Source organism: Limulus polyphemus, unplaced genomic scaffold (genome assembly GCF_000517525.1).
Source record: "Limulus polyphemus unplaced genomic scaffold, Limulus_polyphemus-2.1.2 Scaffold388, whole genome shotgun sequence".
NCBI lineage: Eukaryota > Metazoa > Arthropoda > Merostomata > Xiphosura > Limulidae > Limulus > Limulus polyphemus.
In genome coordinates, this window is record NW_013665998.1 from 81,909 (window position 1) to 100,609 (window position 18,701).

Sequence of the window (18,701 nt, forward strand, 5' to 3'; positions counted from 1 at the left end):
CCTCCTTTTCTTTTTTCTTTTTCAAACATCAACAATCGGACATAATAAGACCAGGTTTTTTACAAAAAATGACAGACAGGACTAAATGGTTTTGATGAAGTTTTATACTGATTGTCAGAAGATTTCGAACTAGAGGAGCTGGAATTTTTAGAAAGATCCTCAACGTTAGTGGGTTGAAAAGATACAGGTTTTTTCCCAGATGGTAGGAATTTCTATTTATGAAAAATGGTTTTATGTGTTAAAGTGTAATCATCGGGAAAAGCAGCTACTTCCTGTAATGTTTCAACTTTCTTTTCGTTCAAGGAAGTTTGAGGTCATCACGTGCACAACGTTTAAATACCTCAGTTAGACGTAATTGTCTTAGTTTGTCGAAACTGTTGCCAAGATGCATAGAGTTACACCATCGATCAAAATAAACCTCTTTTTCGTGAGCAAATTTCATACAAGTTTGATTATCTTGTTTGAGATAACCTCTGGTACTAACTCGTATGCTTTGTGAATAGCTGATTTAACCTTATCATAATTCATACAATCTTCTAAAGTAGTTTCTCACACCTCCATGGATTGTACCATATCCCCCCAGTACCGCAGTGACCAGACAGTGCAACACGAGATGGTCTGTGTTTTGTGGGGCTTCCTAACATACTGGGCATATAGAGGATTCACGATAACCCGAACTCAGCCTGTTTGCCTGTGTCCATTGCTTTCTGGTTAATTGATAGAAACCGGGCAGTGGCTCAGTGAGGTCCCCCACCAGTCTCCACCCCTGGGAGGGCACACAGTCAAATATATGTACATATAGAGCACATTGGAAATGAAATTTTAGAACTAGTCTAAGTGCCTTGAACAAAAAATAGTGAACTACAACGTTACCATATTTATCAACATTCATATTTAACTGAAACCTGCATTGAATGTTTTTGTGTAAAATCAAAATAAAGTATTACACCACTGGCGAGTATGAATACAACTGTAGTTATGGTACTGAGAATAAAATAAGTCTCTGTAATTGATGGTAACCATATTCAGTTCTAAAGAATTATTTGAAGGAGTTTACTAGAGAGTAAAGACGACTGAAAACGAAAATCTCGTCTTGAAATGTTTTTATTTAAGGCTCAGTTAATATCCTTCATAATGTTTACAAATACTCTAATTAATTTCGACATATTTTGAGAATATAATAGTCAACTAAGATTGTGCAATTTTATGCTTCATTATTACTTCTAAATCACGCTTAAGTTTATTTGGCCTATTATGATAGTGTCGAGCATACAGTAAATAAGACAACAAAATGGAACAACAGTGTTAAACATAAATTCATTGTCTTAAAAATCCTATTAAATTAAATTATGTTATATTAAAAAGATAAGAAGTATCTGATTTAATTAAGCCTTTATAACTTATGTTCATATCGATTATAGTTAAAAATATCAATATCCTTCTTTATCTGTTTTTTAAATATTTAATGAATTTCGAGTTATATAAAGAATACGTAGATATCTGAGAATAATTTGCTTAGTTTGTGTAATTAGAAACCAAATTATTCATGATAGTCTGGGCTTCGGTTTATTTGCCCTGTTTCTATATTGTTAAGCAGCGAATAGCATTATTAATCTCCAATTCGTTATATCAGAATCGCAATCTGAACAATTGTAAACATCTTTTTGAGTGTTTTGGAATTACACATATTCCATCTTCAGCAAATCTGTGACAAATTGAACAATCTCTAGACCAATTACTAATATAAAAAAAAGAATGAATAGTGTTTGGAAAATGATAAAATATTCAATTAAAGAAAAGAGAGAGAGCAAGCGAGAGAGGGCTATTTGAATAAAGCAAAGGGGAACGTGTTTGAATTTCTATTGAGGCTTGAATTTTCATTCATAATATGTAGACTTTCTTTTATCAACACTTCGTGATCATTATATCCAAATGTGTGTAGCGTCAGGAGAACACTTGTTCAGTCACGTGTGTTCAATGGTGATAAAGAAAGATATTAGCTAGTGAGGGTCCTAGTGGTGAACCCATCGCATCGCCATCTGTCTGATTATACAACTGATCATTAAAGACAAAGTAGTTTTCTTTAAATCTAAGTCAAGTAGTTGTGAAAGTTGCTGTTCGTTTAATCCAGCCCTCAAACTATCGTTGCTGAGAAATAGTTTGTTAAGACAGATTTGTATCATTTTTTCTAAAGGAATGTTAGTAAAAACTGATTTAATGTCAAAGCTTGACACAATATATTGGTCTGCGTCCAGAAATTGAGAAATTTCGCGTGCGAAAGAAAAGGAATATTTGACAACATAAGCATTAGTCATTAGAGGGTTTACGATAGAGAGTGGGAATTTAGCAAGTTTATAGATGTAAGTGTCGATATTGGAAAGGATAGGTCTAAGTGGGGACTTGTGTTTGTGAATTTTGAAAAGGTCAAACATAATAATAGGGGTGGAGCCTGAAGGATAGAGTTCATTGAAAGTGTTAGCAGAAATAATTTGTTGTTTTCTTAAATTTCTATATACACGTTCCAGTTTTTCTTCACGTTGGATGGTTAAGTAGGTTTGTATTTCAAGGCTTAAATTTATTAGTGTATTGTAGAATTTCTCATTTTGTCAACGTAATCTCTTTTGTTTAAAATTACAATTCCAGTATTCTTATCCGGTCGGGTAACAATGATATCCTTATTGCTAGCGAGTTCTTTAAGAGCTAAGAATGATTCTCTGGACAGAGGAGAGGGAGTCCTGCGAAAGTTATAGTTGTAGAAAGTAATGTTTTTTAACCTAGTTTTAATAATATTATCAACATCAAAAGCGCTAGTACTTTTCAAAGCAGGTTGGGATTTTAACGTTTTGTAAGTAGTATCAAAGGGGTTGTAACTTAAATGGTGACAAACAGAAATTTAAGCCTTTAGCTAGAGCATCTTTGTAGGTTTCAGTAAGGTTAAAAATCAGTTGGTTTGGGTCAAGCGAATCAGAATGAATAGAGAGAGATAACTTAAGTTTTGTACGTGTTCATGACTGGCTAAAAATTTAGAGTTGAGAGTGTATATACTATTACGAATGTGGTTCAGTCAATCCAGAAAAAGTGTTTTGAAGTTCCAAATAACATGCTTTGAGCTGTCTGGTGAGTTGCTTCTTTCTTCGATGTTTCAACTGAAGATAGAATGTGTGTAATCCTGAAACGTTCATTAAAAATGTTTACAACTGTTGCCGTTGCTCTACTGTTCAAAATCACAATCCCTTTTTATTTACATTAGGAACTTGGTGTAAATGGTGCATAATAATAAGCATTAGGTTACTGCTGACTGGTTGCCTCCCCTTGGTCTGGGATTCGAAATTATGGACGACGTCAGCTACCTGAATAGTGTACTGGCAATCTTGCGACGACAGGAATTCATAATTTGTGGAAGAAGAGCCTTTGCTTTGGCCAGTGCTAAAAGCTCTTCTAGCACATAACTAACAATAATTCTATCACAGTAAATGATGATGCTTAGAGGTAATACCACATCATAAAGAAGATGAGTTTAACTATTACGAATGACATTTTGGTACATAGAAATTATAAATACCTGAATCACGTTTGCCTTATCCTTCAATTATCATTTTTTAATGGACAGTTTCCAGTTGTACGAGTTTTCATTATGTTATTTATTCCAGAAAATACATATATAAATAATTACTTTAAACATAATTACGTTTCCAAGAAAAGCACGAGAGGAAAAGCACAAGTCTTTTACACATTTTACAAACACACGTGTTATCTTTACGTGCGTTTGTACACGTACATCGTCAGGCACTTTTTATTAAAGTGAATATGAGATATTTTCATTATTCACGCAGGCTCAACCTAACGTGAGAAATTTCCCGTCATTCCTGTGTAAAAATGGTTTAACCCACGTTAGGCAGTACATTAAGATGTTATACACCACTACTGTCAATAACATTTTAGTTAGAGAAACAAATCCATCTTTTTAGATAGATTCCACCAGATTACTATTTAAAAGCATCGTGGTATAGTAGTTCTATTTTTGTTCGTTGGTAGAAATAGAATTATAGGAAGTATCCTGATGATTCCTGCATGTTGATTAGGTTTTTCTAATTGATTGGTTTTTTTTATGAGTCATTCACAATACGATCGTTCACCTTATAGCTTGTCCTCATTATTATTAGAATATGTTACTTCCGTTTCGCCGGAGGACTTTAGTAGCAGATACATTAATAATATTAATCTAAACGACATATTATGCAACACACGACCTAATCCGTCTTGTCAGAGACTCCAAGATTCAGGCAAAGTCATACCAAATTTGGAACTCCTGACCGAAGTAAGGGAACTACAGTTAAAATTTCGGAACGTTTTCGACACTATGTCGTGATTCGAACTATGAAACTTTTTATTTACAGTCCTATATACTAACCATTAGGCCTAGCTTATTCGGCACGAAAGGAAGCCACATGCAAAGAAAGAACTATATTATAAAATCCATAAAAAATTAATTATGCAAATTGTTGCATCTAAAGAAATGTTTCAGAATAATCTCACCGACAAAAAAAAACACTTTGATAATTGGTTATATTTTATAAATCTTTTGCTCTTTAAAAATAACATAAGAAACCTCAAATATAATTTTGTATTTACTTACTCTTTATTCAAAAGCAAATCTTGTGTGTACTACAAGTCAAAATTTTCAACAAAACATCGCATGCAAGCACCTTGGTTATCTTAAGCTCGACATCTCGGCTTGAAACAATATGATGTTCTGTACTTATATATATTTACACGTTTCACATCAATCATTATTTTATCGTCGTAAATTCATGATTATTCTGTCACTGAAACCCATCCAATCTCAGTGGGACTTAATTTGTTAAATACGCAAAAAGATCCCTTAAGGTGAAAAAAAGTTTATCTTGGGCAACATTGAAAAACCTACACAGCCACTACTTTGATTTATAATTCAATTAGGCTTATGTTAATCCTTCTAACAAATACCTATGTTTATGATGATCCCTCTCAACTGTTCTAATATAACTAGTGTAAATGCATATAAGGCTACTGTATACCAACTAAAACTGCAAACTGGCAACGCAAATAGGAAGATCCCAATCAACTCTAATTATCTTGCCTGTAATCCGCTTCAAAACAGTTTTTTCACAGTATATTTTATTTTACATTTATCGCTAGGAGTTCTTTACTATTTTGAATCAAATAATTGTATTATAAGTTATATACACACACATATCCGTGTACATGTGAAAAGAAACTCATGGTTAAATTATTGCTTCTTTGTACAACCATTCTCTCCAATTATTCCTAAGGTTGTCAGTTGAAACAACTTTATTCTGGCCTTATCAAGTAACTGAAAGGACTATTAAGTGTACAGAACATAGAAATTACCGCACACTCATCCTTGAGAAAAGTAAACATTTAAATCTACACTTTATTTTTCAAGAACTCGACGATTCCTCTCTTAAAATTCTAAGTGTTGGCCTCGCCTATTTCCTATGGCAACTTACTACATGAGCTAACCACCCAGTTGAAAAAAATAAAACTGTTTTAATTGGACCCTATTATGTCCCTTTTTCAAAATCTTAAACTTAGGTACTGTCGTCATATTGTCTTCAGAGTAGAGCACAAAGCAATCAGAGGCTTTTATCATATCGATCACCAGGGTAATATTTTAAAATGTAATACGCTCACCTCCATTCCTTCTTTTTTCAAGAGAACATGATTTAAGAGATCTTAATCTATCTCTAAGAAATAACACTTTTATCCTCTGAATTATCTTAATAACCCTCCTCTAAACCCTTTCAAACAGGTCAATATCCCTTCTTAGATAAGAAGACCAAACTATACAGTATTCCAGGTGAGGCCTAACTAGTGCTTTGCATAGAGAGATAATTATTTCTTTTTCCTTATAATTAATTGTATGTTTAAACACACCGCAAAATTATATTGGCGTTAATAGCAACATAACACTACCTCGATTGTTTAAATTATTTAACTACCACAATGCTAAGTTCTTTTTCTTACGTCATGCTATTGTGTGGGTTTCCATCTACATTAAACTTGTGATACAAATTATGAAAACCTAAATACATTACCTCGAATTAAAAATCTTGTTTCGTCCTGATTGTTCATTTCTAATCTGTCAATATGTCAACTTAACACGAAGGGATTAACATCTACACGATTCGGGGAATGTTCTTGGTCGCGAATAACAACGGAAAGTATGCATGTGTTGTTATTAGACCTCACAATTTTCTTAGTTTTTAAATATTTGGATTTGTGAATATTTTTCGTGGAAAATAATTCGTTCATGAGGTATCTGCGAGGAACAAGGTTTTCATCTTCTTATTAACATAAAAGTTATTTTATTCAAGCAAAAATATTTTTAAAAGTTAGCAAAAATACAGGAGTTTGAAGCAACTGATTCACTGTAATTTTTAATCGAATAACTTACAATCAGAATTAGCCATTAGGTAAACTTCTTATAATAATAGCGAATATTTTTCAACAAATCATTTAATATTACCACATATTTCTGAAGGTGATTCTACATATTCAAGATTTCCCTTAAATTGCTTAATACTTTTTCTACCATGCAAAAAAAAGGTTGTTAAAGCCTATTTGTCTGAAAAGAGTAACACCTGTATTTGCATACAATATGAAATGTTAACCTTCCAAACAAATTAAAGTAGATAGTATTACAGAAACATAATTAATACATTAAGTTTTTACTAAAACAATATTTCTAATAGTTTTATACCAGATTTTTCTCGATATTTCATGGTTTTTGCATTATATATAAATAGAGAAAGCGAGATCCTTTGTACAAACATATCAAGTTTCAAGCTATAGCTACTAAAATCCATTAATTATTTACAATACGTTGGTGTGGTGTGAAGATATATATATATATGATAAAAGCATTAAATATCTAGAGTATGTGGGTGTAGTGTGAAAATATATAGATACTGAAAATCATTAAATATCTAGAATACGCGAGTATGGTGTAAAAGCTATAAATAACAAAAAAACATTAAATTCCTGGAGTACGAGGGTGAGGTGTAAAAGAGCTGAAGATGCTAAAATCATTAAATACCAATAGTACGGGGGTGTATGTTGAGCCATAGAAGTTAAAATCTTTATTAAATATATTTACTTTATTTGTAACACTTTTATTCAGAAATCAGTTTCAATAAGTTTCCACATTCTGTTCATAAGAAGTTAAGTACAGACTGTTGATTTCTTCGCGACTTCCCCATCCCTCCCTTTCTTTATTCAAAAACATACTGATATTGGAAACTTCGAACCTGAGGGGGGAAAGTGAGTGCGTGATTACTATTCTTTGGACTCAGAAGTGATAATAAATTACAACGTAAGCATATCATTTAAAAATAAACATATTAATTTATACTACAACAGTTATTTGATGCGTGATACACAATTTACTTATAGTGTTACGTTATACTGAACTCCATAATGGGATGAAATTAAGAACTTGCTAAAGTTGTGTGCAATATTATAAGCTAGTTTAATTTTTCATTTGTTTATTGGTCAGAAATCAAATGATAAACGTTAATAAATACTGATTTTATCTTTAATGTAAGGCTTTTTTTTAATATCACCAGAAAGTCAAACATTCAAATAATTTTCGTCACGAAAGCAGCAAGGATGGAATCAACCAATCACCTATCTGCATTTTTGACGGACGAAGGCTTTACGAAGCGTAGAATAACTTGATTCCAAACAGTTCTATTATATGATATGCACATGAAATATTACAACACTGCTGTATAACAAATACAACGGATATTTATGGAATTTAGCGATTTCAAAGTAATCAGTTATTTTTTATTTACAATATTACTCAGACATTGATTCACGTAACTTTAGCTTTTTACAAGTTCACATGAACTTCATGATGAAGTTAATACGTAACTTTAACTATTAAAGAAACTTTGACCAAAATTATTCTATTTACTTACAAACATTTGTATCATTATCAGAAATAATTGTTTTAGTGGTTTTTAAATATGGGGGTGTTAATTTACAAATGAGTTTATACTGTAAAATGAAGCTGGCAAACTTTTGTCTGAAAACACATAATTGCCTTTTTTTTTCAAAATGGAAAATTTAACATTATAAAAACGTGCTTATTTATTAACGTAATTTCAGGATCACTCTGGAACTGTGGACGTGGAATAGCTTAGTAGATGAAACTACATTATTGGTAATAGTATGCCGAGTCCTGTGTGTGTAATTACTAGACTTTTTAAAAATAACATCTGAATAAGCACGAGTTTCGCTGTCTTCTCATAAACAACGTAGACTATTCACATTTTCCAATAGAAATGAACAAAATGAAAGTATATATCACTTACCTGTATTAATAACAATGACCCTTACGGTGAAAATCAGCCACATTAAAGCAATCATTTTCAAGCGACATCGGCAGATAAAATGCCACGAATGAGTTTTCAGTTCTGTTGTTAATCCTAAATTTATATAATGTTCGTAAATGAATATGAAAATAAAGTGTTTATTATTAATATTTTTCGCTTCAGAAACACTTCAACCAGCAGCTGTGCTTGAACCTGGTCCAGAGTCTTCTTGAAAGTGAATAGGTTTCATTTTTTGATACAACAGTCAGAAAAGAGAATCAGAACATGCAGTGTAGAGCAGAAACACACTAAATTAGAAACATGGTATAGTATAAATGCTTGCACGTTTCAAAAACAATGCACTGCTACCAGGATTTGCTTATGTCGAGTATCAGGAAAGATAACCGGGTGACGTAGTGTCGTTTCCGACAGTTCCGTCACGTCCTGTAGGGAAGGACTGACTACAGACTTCGGCGTCAACCTTCCTGGGACTTTATGGTGATAACGTCAATCACTGCACAACTTTCTGGTTAGTCTCTATTGATGACCAACCTTCTGTAGCTCCGACGCAAATGTGTTGCGTGTTTCACATCGGGCCACACTGAGGAGATACATCAAACACCAGCGCCCCCTTGATAAAATTTAATTCGTCAGTTTCTCCAAGGGCTCATCCGCTCTGAAAATAATGGTTATTTTATTGTAAATCCCTTAAAGACATGATTTAATAAGTAACAAAAAATACGCAAGCGTACAGTGTTTGAAGGGAAACAACACTGCAAATAAAAATATAATTACATCAATATCTGAGCAAATATGGTATTCGTAGTTATTTACTTAGAATAAACTACTTAGAAAAAAATAATTGCTTGCTCAACTTACAATTAAAATACATAAAGCACCAGTGTCATTTTAGCAGGTCAATAGCCTGTGGGCAAGTGCCTGTGGATTGAAGGCCTGCTAATGTTTTTTTCTATCTTTAAGAGGGGTGATAAGAATTGCCCTGAAATTTATACGCCAGTTAGTGTTACTTCTGAAGTTGGAGAAAATCTGGAGAGTCAGTTGAAAAACTTTACAAAATAGTTTAATGAAATTTGATATAACAAAACAACAACAGCAACAACATGAACCCATTAAAGGAAAATCTTGTGTAACTGACCTGCTAACTTTTTGGACTATGTTATTTATATCTTGATGATGGAAAAGATAGGCCTTTGGTTTACTTACATTAAACAAAACTATTAATTAGGTGCCACTCAGATTAGCTAAGAAAATAACAAGGGCGTTGGAGAAAAACGAGTTAAATGGATTGAAAGGTGATTGGGTGACAGAAATCAAAATGTTGTAATTAATGAAATCCAGTCACACTGAACATTTATCACTAGTGGTGTGCCTTATGGATCAATCAGTATTTTGCTATGTCTTTTGTACGTTAATGATATTGATAGGAGTATAATTAGTAAATTAATAAACTCTTTGGTATTTATAATTGTATTTATGATGTTGAGAAATTATAAAATGATTTAAATTAATTGGTAAGTTTGATAAATATCAAGTAAATGGATTTTAGCTATAGTAACTGCAAGGTAATGCATCTAGGTTTTCATAGTTTGCGTTTCATGTTTATTATAGATAGGAAAAATAAAGTTACTGAAATTTAATCACTTAAACTATGAAAGTAGTACTGTGATGATAGAAGTAAAACTAACAGAATTGTAAGCTTTATCTACGGACATATTGATTACGAATCCAAAGAGATAATTATAGCTTTATACAAATTATTAGTTAGGCCTCACTTGAAACAATGTTTAGGTCTCCTTTTCTAAAAAAAGGGTGTTAACTGAGTACAGAAGGCCCAGAGAAGGGTACTAAAATAATTCTGGAGATGGAAAGGTTACCTTATGATCTCTTAGCTTATTTTTTTCATAAGAGAAGAAAGGTAAAATGTAATCTTATATAATTTTACAATAGTATCCAGTGGTTAATACGACAAAGTTTTTTTTCCTGTATTCTGAATATAACTGGATGAGAGGACAGTCGATTTTAATGGAAGATGTCTCCTTATAGTCGTTTATAAAGGGAATTGATAATTTTCTGAAAAACAAAGGGGTGGATTTAATGTTTTATTTTTTTTCTCAGTGGTGGATCTACAAGGTTCCTGATTGTTCGTTAAGATTTTAATGCCATTGAAATATAATATGTAAATATATCTCACAATTATTTCTTTGTGCACTTGAAGGACACCGTATGTACATATAGGGCTGAATCAATAGATCAGAGACCCCGATGGTTCAGACAGCACACGACACCTAAAGCGTATAGATATCGGAAACATGTGATGAGATTTTAATCCGATACCATAAAGGTCAAACTATAAACCTCATAATATTCGTGTAAAATAAATAATACGTATCTTCTTAGTTCTTTAACACGAAATGACTATGCCAAAAACTTACTGAAATGACAATACACCTTAAAAATTATTTGCTGGCCTTTTAGGAAGGTGTTGTGTTTGTTGTTTGTTATTAAGCACAAAGCTACACAAAGGGCTATCTGTGCTCTGCCCACCACGGGTATCAAAACCCGGTTTCTAGCGGTATAAGTCCGCAGACATACCGCTATGCCACTGGGAGGCTTAGGAAGATGTTCAAAGAAAAATTTTCAAGAAAATAAGAAATCCACATTAATTGCAAGCAATATGTAAATTTTTCAAATTATAGTTTATATTTGTTTTGTCAAATATGGCTGCTGATTCCTCAATAGCCGCGGCTGTAATTATATTTCAAATCAGTCAAGAGATGGAGCTACGAGCAAAATGTTTGTCCTTGAAAAAAAAAATTCAGAGACATTCTATGAGCCGTTATGCCTCGGCTAAAAACTTTTCTTTTGTATTTTTAGTTAGCTGCAGTATATGATTACATGATTAAATATTAAGAGCTGCTAGTTTATGCACTGTCTACCTTGTGAAGATGTTCATATAGTTTTGAGACGAGGGGTTTTCTTTCATATACGAAGAGTATCTTAAGTATGGAAAGGACTTATGTCATGAGGTAAGCTGTTCAATACAGTTGCGGATTAATTTTTCTTAATTAAATAACACAATTACCCCTCTGAGCTAATTTTTATGCAAAGCAAGAATCCGAACACCACTCATGTAATCTGATATACAAATATCTACTTTTGGAATACGCTCTTATAAATGTGCATTTGGTACTATAGGCTTTGCATTCCAATAAAACATATAATCATCTTGGACACTATTGCAAGTGGTACATCGATGTGGAATAATTAGAGTGAATGAATCATTTAGCTACCGCGAAAGTATGGCCTATTCCTTATTTAAGGCTACTTCCAACTCATCAACACTGTTTGTAGATGAATTTCGTGCTGGTAAGAATTCCATATCTGTTCAATCGGATTAAAGTTCATGGGTTAGTCCATTTGCACAATATTCTCTTTACCCAAGAAACTGCTAAACAAATGAGCATGGCGGGGGTTTGCGTTATCGTCCACTAGAAAAAAAGTCCTGACCAACTGCACTTACATATGTCAACACTAACTGTAGTACGACTGCATCTCTATATCTATGACATCTATAGTGAAATGTCTTAGCATATACAGATCAGTGTGCCTCCAATACTGATTTCTGCCCTGATTATTATACCTCACTGCCATATTCATGTCTTTCCAGCATGAATCTGTAGTTGGATCTGGTCCTGTCTACTCTTTAAATGCATACACACATCTTGTATATGGCTGCAGGGTGAAACGTGACACGGTGTGAACAAGACTTCGTCCACATATTGGTTAATAAATCTACATGTTCATGACATTAATGAAGACGTGCTTATTTTTGGTGGTGGTTTAGACGAATGTACACCATTGGTCATTTGGCATAAAGATCAACGCTGTGAAGCCCGTTTCTAACAGTTTGCTTTCTAATTTGTCCTTCAGCCCCTGTTCTAAATTTTTGATTTAATTGGGATGCTGAGGCCCGCCGGTTGTGTTGACAACTAGCGGTCGTCTTGCGGGATTTTCGACAATGGCGTAATCCGTCCAGATGTCTAGGTAACTACTGTATTGGTGGTCTGAAAGCGTTTTTAGATCCTGCTAATCGAATTTTGCGAGAATTGTAGCTACTCTGCAATGACTTGATTGATTTAACTGGATTCCAGCCGACCTATTGCTCTCCACATAATGAAAATATTCACTACTCTTCCTTGGGAGTTTGGCATGTTTCACTATCAATCATCTGAATCCTTTACATCTTCTCATATTGCTCAAACTGCTAACTGAGAACACCCAGTGTTCTCTTAGCTTTTAGATACCATATGCCTTATAGATCATATAATCGGTTGTCTGACTCTCGTTTTGCACAAACATGAACTCCGAGGTGCCATTTTAAAGTGGTTGTTGTATCTTGTTATATCTAGAGTATAAAAAACTCCAATTATATCTTAATATATTTGAGTAGTGTGATAAAATCAACTTGTATTGTTTGTTTAAAATATGCTAGAATATAACATCATTATATATATATATATATATTGTATAAATATGTTTATATATTGTATAAATATGTTTATATATTGTATAAATATGTGTACCGTTTATTATTCATGTTTTTTAAAAACAAACTAGTAATTCAACATAAATAATGGAGAAATTTCAATTTTTATGAGTTAAGGTACATTATTTGATTTTCTCTAAACATTTGCAATATTATATCAAATTGAAATATGCGATAGTAACTTTATCGTTAAAAACAGAAAACTATGAAATTATATTCCGCTCTCGTGAAATATGAGGCACTCTGTTTCTGCTAGTAAGGATTTTCAAAAGTTATCAAAGACGTTTTGTTTCTAATTGTGATATATATATATATTGTATTCCTTTTTATACCCTTGTGCATTCTTTTTTAAATCATTAATCTTAAAAGAGTATTTTAGGCATGATATAACTTTCTTTTGGTGATGAGCACAAATTGGGAAAAAATAGTGTTTATAATCAAATGATTAATCTTTTACAGCATACCCCTTGAAATTGTCTTTCCCTAGTAGGAGAGCGCAGAAATACGCAAGGTAAATTACTTAACCTCCTTTCGGAGGTGGATGGTTAATTTAATTATATTAAAATTCGCAAAAACGTTTCAAATGTTGTTGTTGTTTTATCGCAAAGCTACACAATGGCCTACCTGAGTTTAGCGCTGTAAGTTCGTAAACTTACAGCTAACCTTTTCGTTTTAGTCAGTTGAAACGTTTCTAATGTTTGAATGTCGAGGTTATAGCAGTTATTGCATTTTGTGAATCTGGAAATAAATCGTCTGTACTTCATTGTAGTTTCCCGAATATTATTACTTTGATGGCATTCAAAATAAATTCTGACTGATTGGACAAACAAACAAACAGCATAGATATTTTGTGTGATTATTACGATAAAAAAGATGTTTTAGAGATAAACATAGCGTGGAAAACTAACAACATTCTGATTTTGGTTGTGAAAGTTACAATCAAGACATCGGAGTTTTTATGGTAGCGCACTCTAACTGCGGTACTCTGAATCATAGGAGTTGCCAATCGAAGAACACTTTCTGTTTATACTTCTATACTCACGTTCAGCTCACACAAGGCTGGCGCCACGTACATCAGTTGTCTGCACAAGCTGACTTAATAAACAGAAGGTTTTTTGGGGGTACACGTGGTTAATAACAAGTAACTCAATCAACCACAAAAAAGAAGGAAATCGCAATTCTATGATGAAATAGATAAACAAAGTCTCATTTCAAAATTTATGCAATCTGGTATTTATTTTCTTCCAATAGTAATTAATTTAACATAGAAACAATGATACTTAACATGGGCATTAAAAGTAGCAAAGTTGGTACATGATCCATAAATAGAAGTACAATTTACCCTCTTAAAAGCTGATATTTCACTTGCTCTAGGCATGCAGCGCCATCCCTTGTTAAAACATTTGAAATATTATTAATCTAACTCGAGGAGGCATAACGACTACAGACCAATAAAAAACTATCAGACAATCAAGATCGATAAAAAAAAACGATTTCAAAACTTTCTACTTGGTTTACGTCTAGTGTGTTACGAAATTGGTCAAAGAATCATTTTATAAAACTATAATTGTCTTTATCATTTACATTTGTTTTTAAGAACCAGCTGATACTTAATTGAGTTTCAAGACCCAGTAAATTTGATCCATTGGTTTTTATCTTTGATAATAAACTGACACTCAAAAGAGTTTCTGATTCAGTTTTACTCTTTTCTACTCTAACTTCGTCCACTGACTTTTGTTTCAAAAAGCCATTTGGCACTTGAACACATTCTTTAATCTGAATTAGTTATTATAACGACTGTAATCTTAATTACTAACTTTTTGCCTTTGAAAAGTAATATACACTGTTAAGCTATAAGCAGAAAGAATGTTCGACATAAGCTTTCAATACTCAACACATTTTCTTATGAGACTAAATTAGAAACGGCCCATATTACAAGTTTTGGGTGTAAGATATTGTGCGGACAAAAAAAAAAAAAAACAATACTTAACGGGATATTAAACATGAAACATATATGATTCCATAAAGCGTATACAGCAACCATGAAACACAACTTTATTCTCTAAATCTTAAGACGATCATTAAACAACGAATAATCCTCAACATAATTTAGTTTTTAAAACATATAATCTATTTACATATAATCTGTATTTTAAGTTTCGAACTCCAAATCTTCAAATTAACGTACTGGTTTATCATGCTTTAGAAACTATAATAATTCTTTGTTTGTTTTCTTATTTTGTCTTAATACGGGATCCCTTCCTCAACCAGAAGAGAAGTAGTATTTTTGTGTGGCAGAGCAAGGAACAAGAAATTCTAGTAATTGTGTCTTGGAGATGTATACACCGTTGGAATCTGCAGCATCCAAATATGCCATCCATATGATAGTAACATATTTCATTCGGGAGTTATGAGCAATCAGAGACACGTGGTTTCAGAGTGTCTGAATCACCTTACCAGCATTGGTGATACACATAAAGAGATTATATCTATTTTGTTTCTCATATCAAATTTTGCGACATTGCTTCATTTTCTATTTGAGGTTGGATTCATTTTCTTTATTTTCTGAACTGATGGAAGGCTATTATCGCTGCTGTCCTAGTCAGCACCAAACCTGTTTTTGAGTACCCTCACAGCATTTTTGGGCCTGATAGATGAATTCGCCTCAACAATGGTTGTCAAAAGTCCATCGTGATCGCATCAACAATAACTACACAGGTTGCAATTTGAACATCTCGAAACCTTGCACATGCAGGTAATCGAGAAAATAATGGTGATTGATTATGACATGCCAAAGAGTAGCAAAGTTCCAGTCAGGGTCAGCGTGACTTGAAGCTACCTTCTAAAGAGATATTTGGTTATTGACTGAAAAACAGATGCAACGAGGGGCAAAGAAGAGGAAGGCTTACGAAGAGCACTCGTCGGTTACACAACAAGAAGTACCGTCATTAACTATGGGTTCTTGTTGATGATGTGGTCAGTCATAACTCAGTCAATTTTTGTCCGATTTAGAAACTATAAATTGTAATCGTCATATCTCATCGTATGTTACATCCTTTATAAGTTTAATTAGAATTGGACAAATTCCGGATTTTTACGTCTGCTCCCTGCTACCGGGACGCTTCTTGCTGAGGAAGATATCCTCTGTTAAGCATAGAGCTACACAATCGACTACCAGTGAACAAATAAAACAATTAATTATTTGTATGGATACAAGTAAGTTTTCAGCATTTGCAAAGCAACATTTCATGTATTTCTTTCTCTACTAGGTTAAAAAGGTGAACATTTGTTTATTCACAAACAAAATGTTTACAGTCATACTCGTTGGCACATGTTTTCGAACAGCTTTGAACTGTGTTGACCTTATTCTTTAGCAATTCACATCACATTATCATGGTTCATCCCCACTTTGTAATTTCTTGCTCTTTTTCATGTTTGATATTGCTAGAAAATTCCTTTAAGCTTATTCCTTTGCCGCTTATGTCAAGAGCCATGTCTCTAACTTTTATCTGGCCACAGGCTCATAAAAAAACTGTACCAAATGACTTCATAAGCTACTGAATCAGCTCTCCCATTATCTTCAGCATGTACGAAATACAGACGAACGCGGAACATTATGGTGATTTACACTCCGGGGGTCCTGAGAGCGAGTGTAAAGATCTATATAGAGTCTCCCGGTTTTTGCCAATGGTAGATTTCGTCTGTGGCCAGAAGAAGGACGGGGGTGGTACTGAAAGAGGAAGGCTAACAGCAGAATCTGTTTTGTTCAAACACACTAGAAGAGGCTGATGACCATGGGGCACATGAGAGTCTCCCTAACAGGAGAGATAGATTGCTAGAGGGACTAATGGTTGTCTGAAAACTCGAGGCTCTGCAAAGCAAAATGATAACGTGTTTGACACATTTATACATTACTTTGTTGTCCAAAGACAGGGACCATGCATTCAGATGAATATTAAGTACCAAAATGAACCACGCCCATGACATGATTGGTGTCTCAGGTGTCTGTTGTTTGAGGCATTACTGGAATTTATATATTTTCATTACCAGAGATCAATGGTGTTAAAGTGAATCAGGTAACACCACTGATGTTTAAGGTAATACCAAAGGAAACATTTCAGACAGGTAACTGTCAAGATTGACTAAAACATGGATGGTGCAACACTTTCTGCTAGGTCTAAAAGATGGAGTGTCTGACACACTCAAACATTTTGATAAGAAGCTGCTCATCGACTGGGAAGCAGTTGCAGCTGACATGTCAGCCATTTAGAGAACCAAAATATTCCTTGGGCCAACTTCAAACTCAAAGAGAACTTAGCCACTTCTTTTTATATTCTGTACAACCTGCACTTTAAAATGTGTTTTGTCATGGCAAGAGTTGATTGCGAGAATATCCTCATTTACAAGTTCATTGACAGTCTGTCAAATGAAATGAGGTGGCTCCATATGGGTCACAGAAACATCTATACCCTAACAGAAACTAGTTATGTGACAACTGTGTTTGAGATGCCTGCATCTAAAAGCTATTCTTAATTCTGTACCAGTCATTGGTATCTTAAGGAAGGACCTACTGTAGAAGGTTTTAGCCAATTTTGATTGTGTAACAAGTGTATTGCAATTCTGAAAAAAACGTTCCAGTGCCAGCCAGATAAGAACCAAAACAGTTGACTACAGGGATACGTTTTGAGAAGGAAATCATAGTGTCTCTAAATATACAGGAAATACTCTGTGGTGCACAACAAACAATAGTTAAGCTCATTATTGCATTTGATGCTGAACTGTGATTATTGACATTTAGCTATTCAGCTTCCTGTTGGATAGACCATTGGCACAGAAAATGGAAGTATATATAATTAGACGTGCCTGTAAAGCAAGGGTTGTTTCATACACAAAATTGAATGGCTGATAGAACTTACACAGAGATGGCTGAAATGTTAAAGATAGTTCATATATATCTATGTTCTGCTGCATGTTTTGGCCTGTTTCTGAGAATCTAGGAATATTTTTCATTACGTAAAGAAAACAGACTTGAAACTGATGTAACAAAATGGAATTTCTCAATCAAAGTGATGGTATGGAATAAATGTTTACAGATCTTGTGAGTATCACAGTAGTCAGAGACTAGCTTCAGTATGAAAGATCCAAATTTTCCACGATATTTGCATCACTATCTTTAGTGCCTAAATTTGAAACACACTTAGGTAGACTGGAAGCTGTGATCAGATCTTTCTGTTACTGAGACATTAGTGTTGGCTTATCCAAAACAATACTTCCCGTTCACCCCAGATTTAATGTTACTGATAATGGAATCATAAGAGTATTAATGCAGTTGCAAGGTTTGGTATAATATGTAATAATGTACGCTAGTCATTGCTAGTCTTCTGGGAAATGCTCCTAAATGTAGATACTACAAGACAAAGGTGGAAATCCTGACAGCTGAAATATATGTCCAGCACTTCCACAACTACCTGTATTATAAAACGCTAATTGTTTGATAGGACGATACATCACTGATATATTTAATGGGCTTCAAAGGTCTAGAAGGGATGATCACATAAAATATCATAACATCACAGGAGTATGACTTTATTGTACATCATCATCTAGGGCAAAGTTATTGATGTCGTTTTGTGAGATACAGGTCTAATTCTGGAAACTGGACATACATTTAGCACCAACATGCAGCATGAAAGCAAGTCAATTCTGTCTCGACAGGCCTTTATCTTTTCCTCAAACAACTTATTCTATTAAAC

The 18,701-nt window shown here is 33.6% G+C and overlaps 1 protein-coding gene across 1 annotated transcript in view; it reads right to left on the reverse strand.

Moving 5' to 3' along the window:
* Positions 1-8,930, reverse strand: part of LOC106457890 (protein kinase C-binding protein NELL1-like) — a gene marked incomplete at its 3' end in the record, with an annotated part of 90,441 nt that extends 81,511 nt beyond the window's left edge. The window contains exon 1 of the mRNA XM_022383960.1: positions 8,382-8,930. Coding sequence (XP_022239668.1) covers positions 8,382-8,436 — 55 coding nt within the window. The remainder of the gene's footprint in view (positions 1-8,381) is intronic.
* Positions 8,931-18,701: the final 9,771 nt, after the last annotated feature.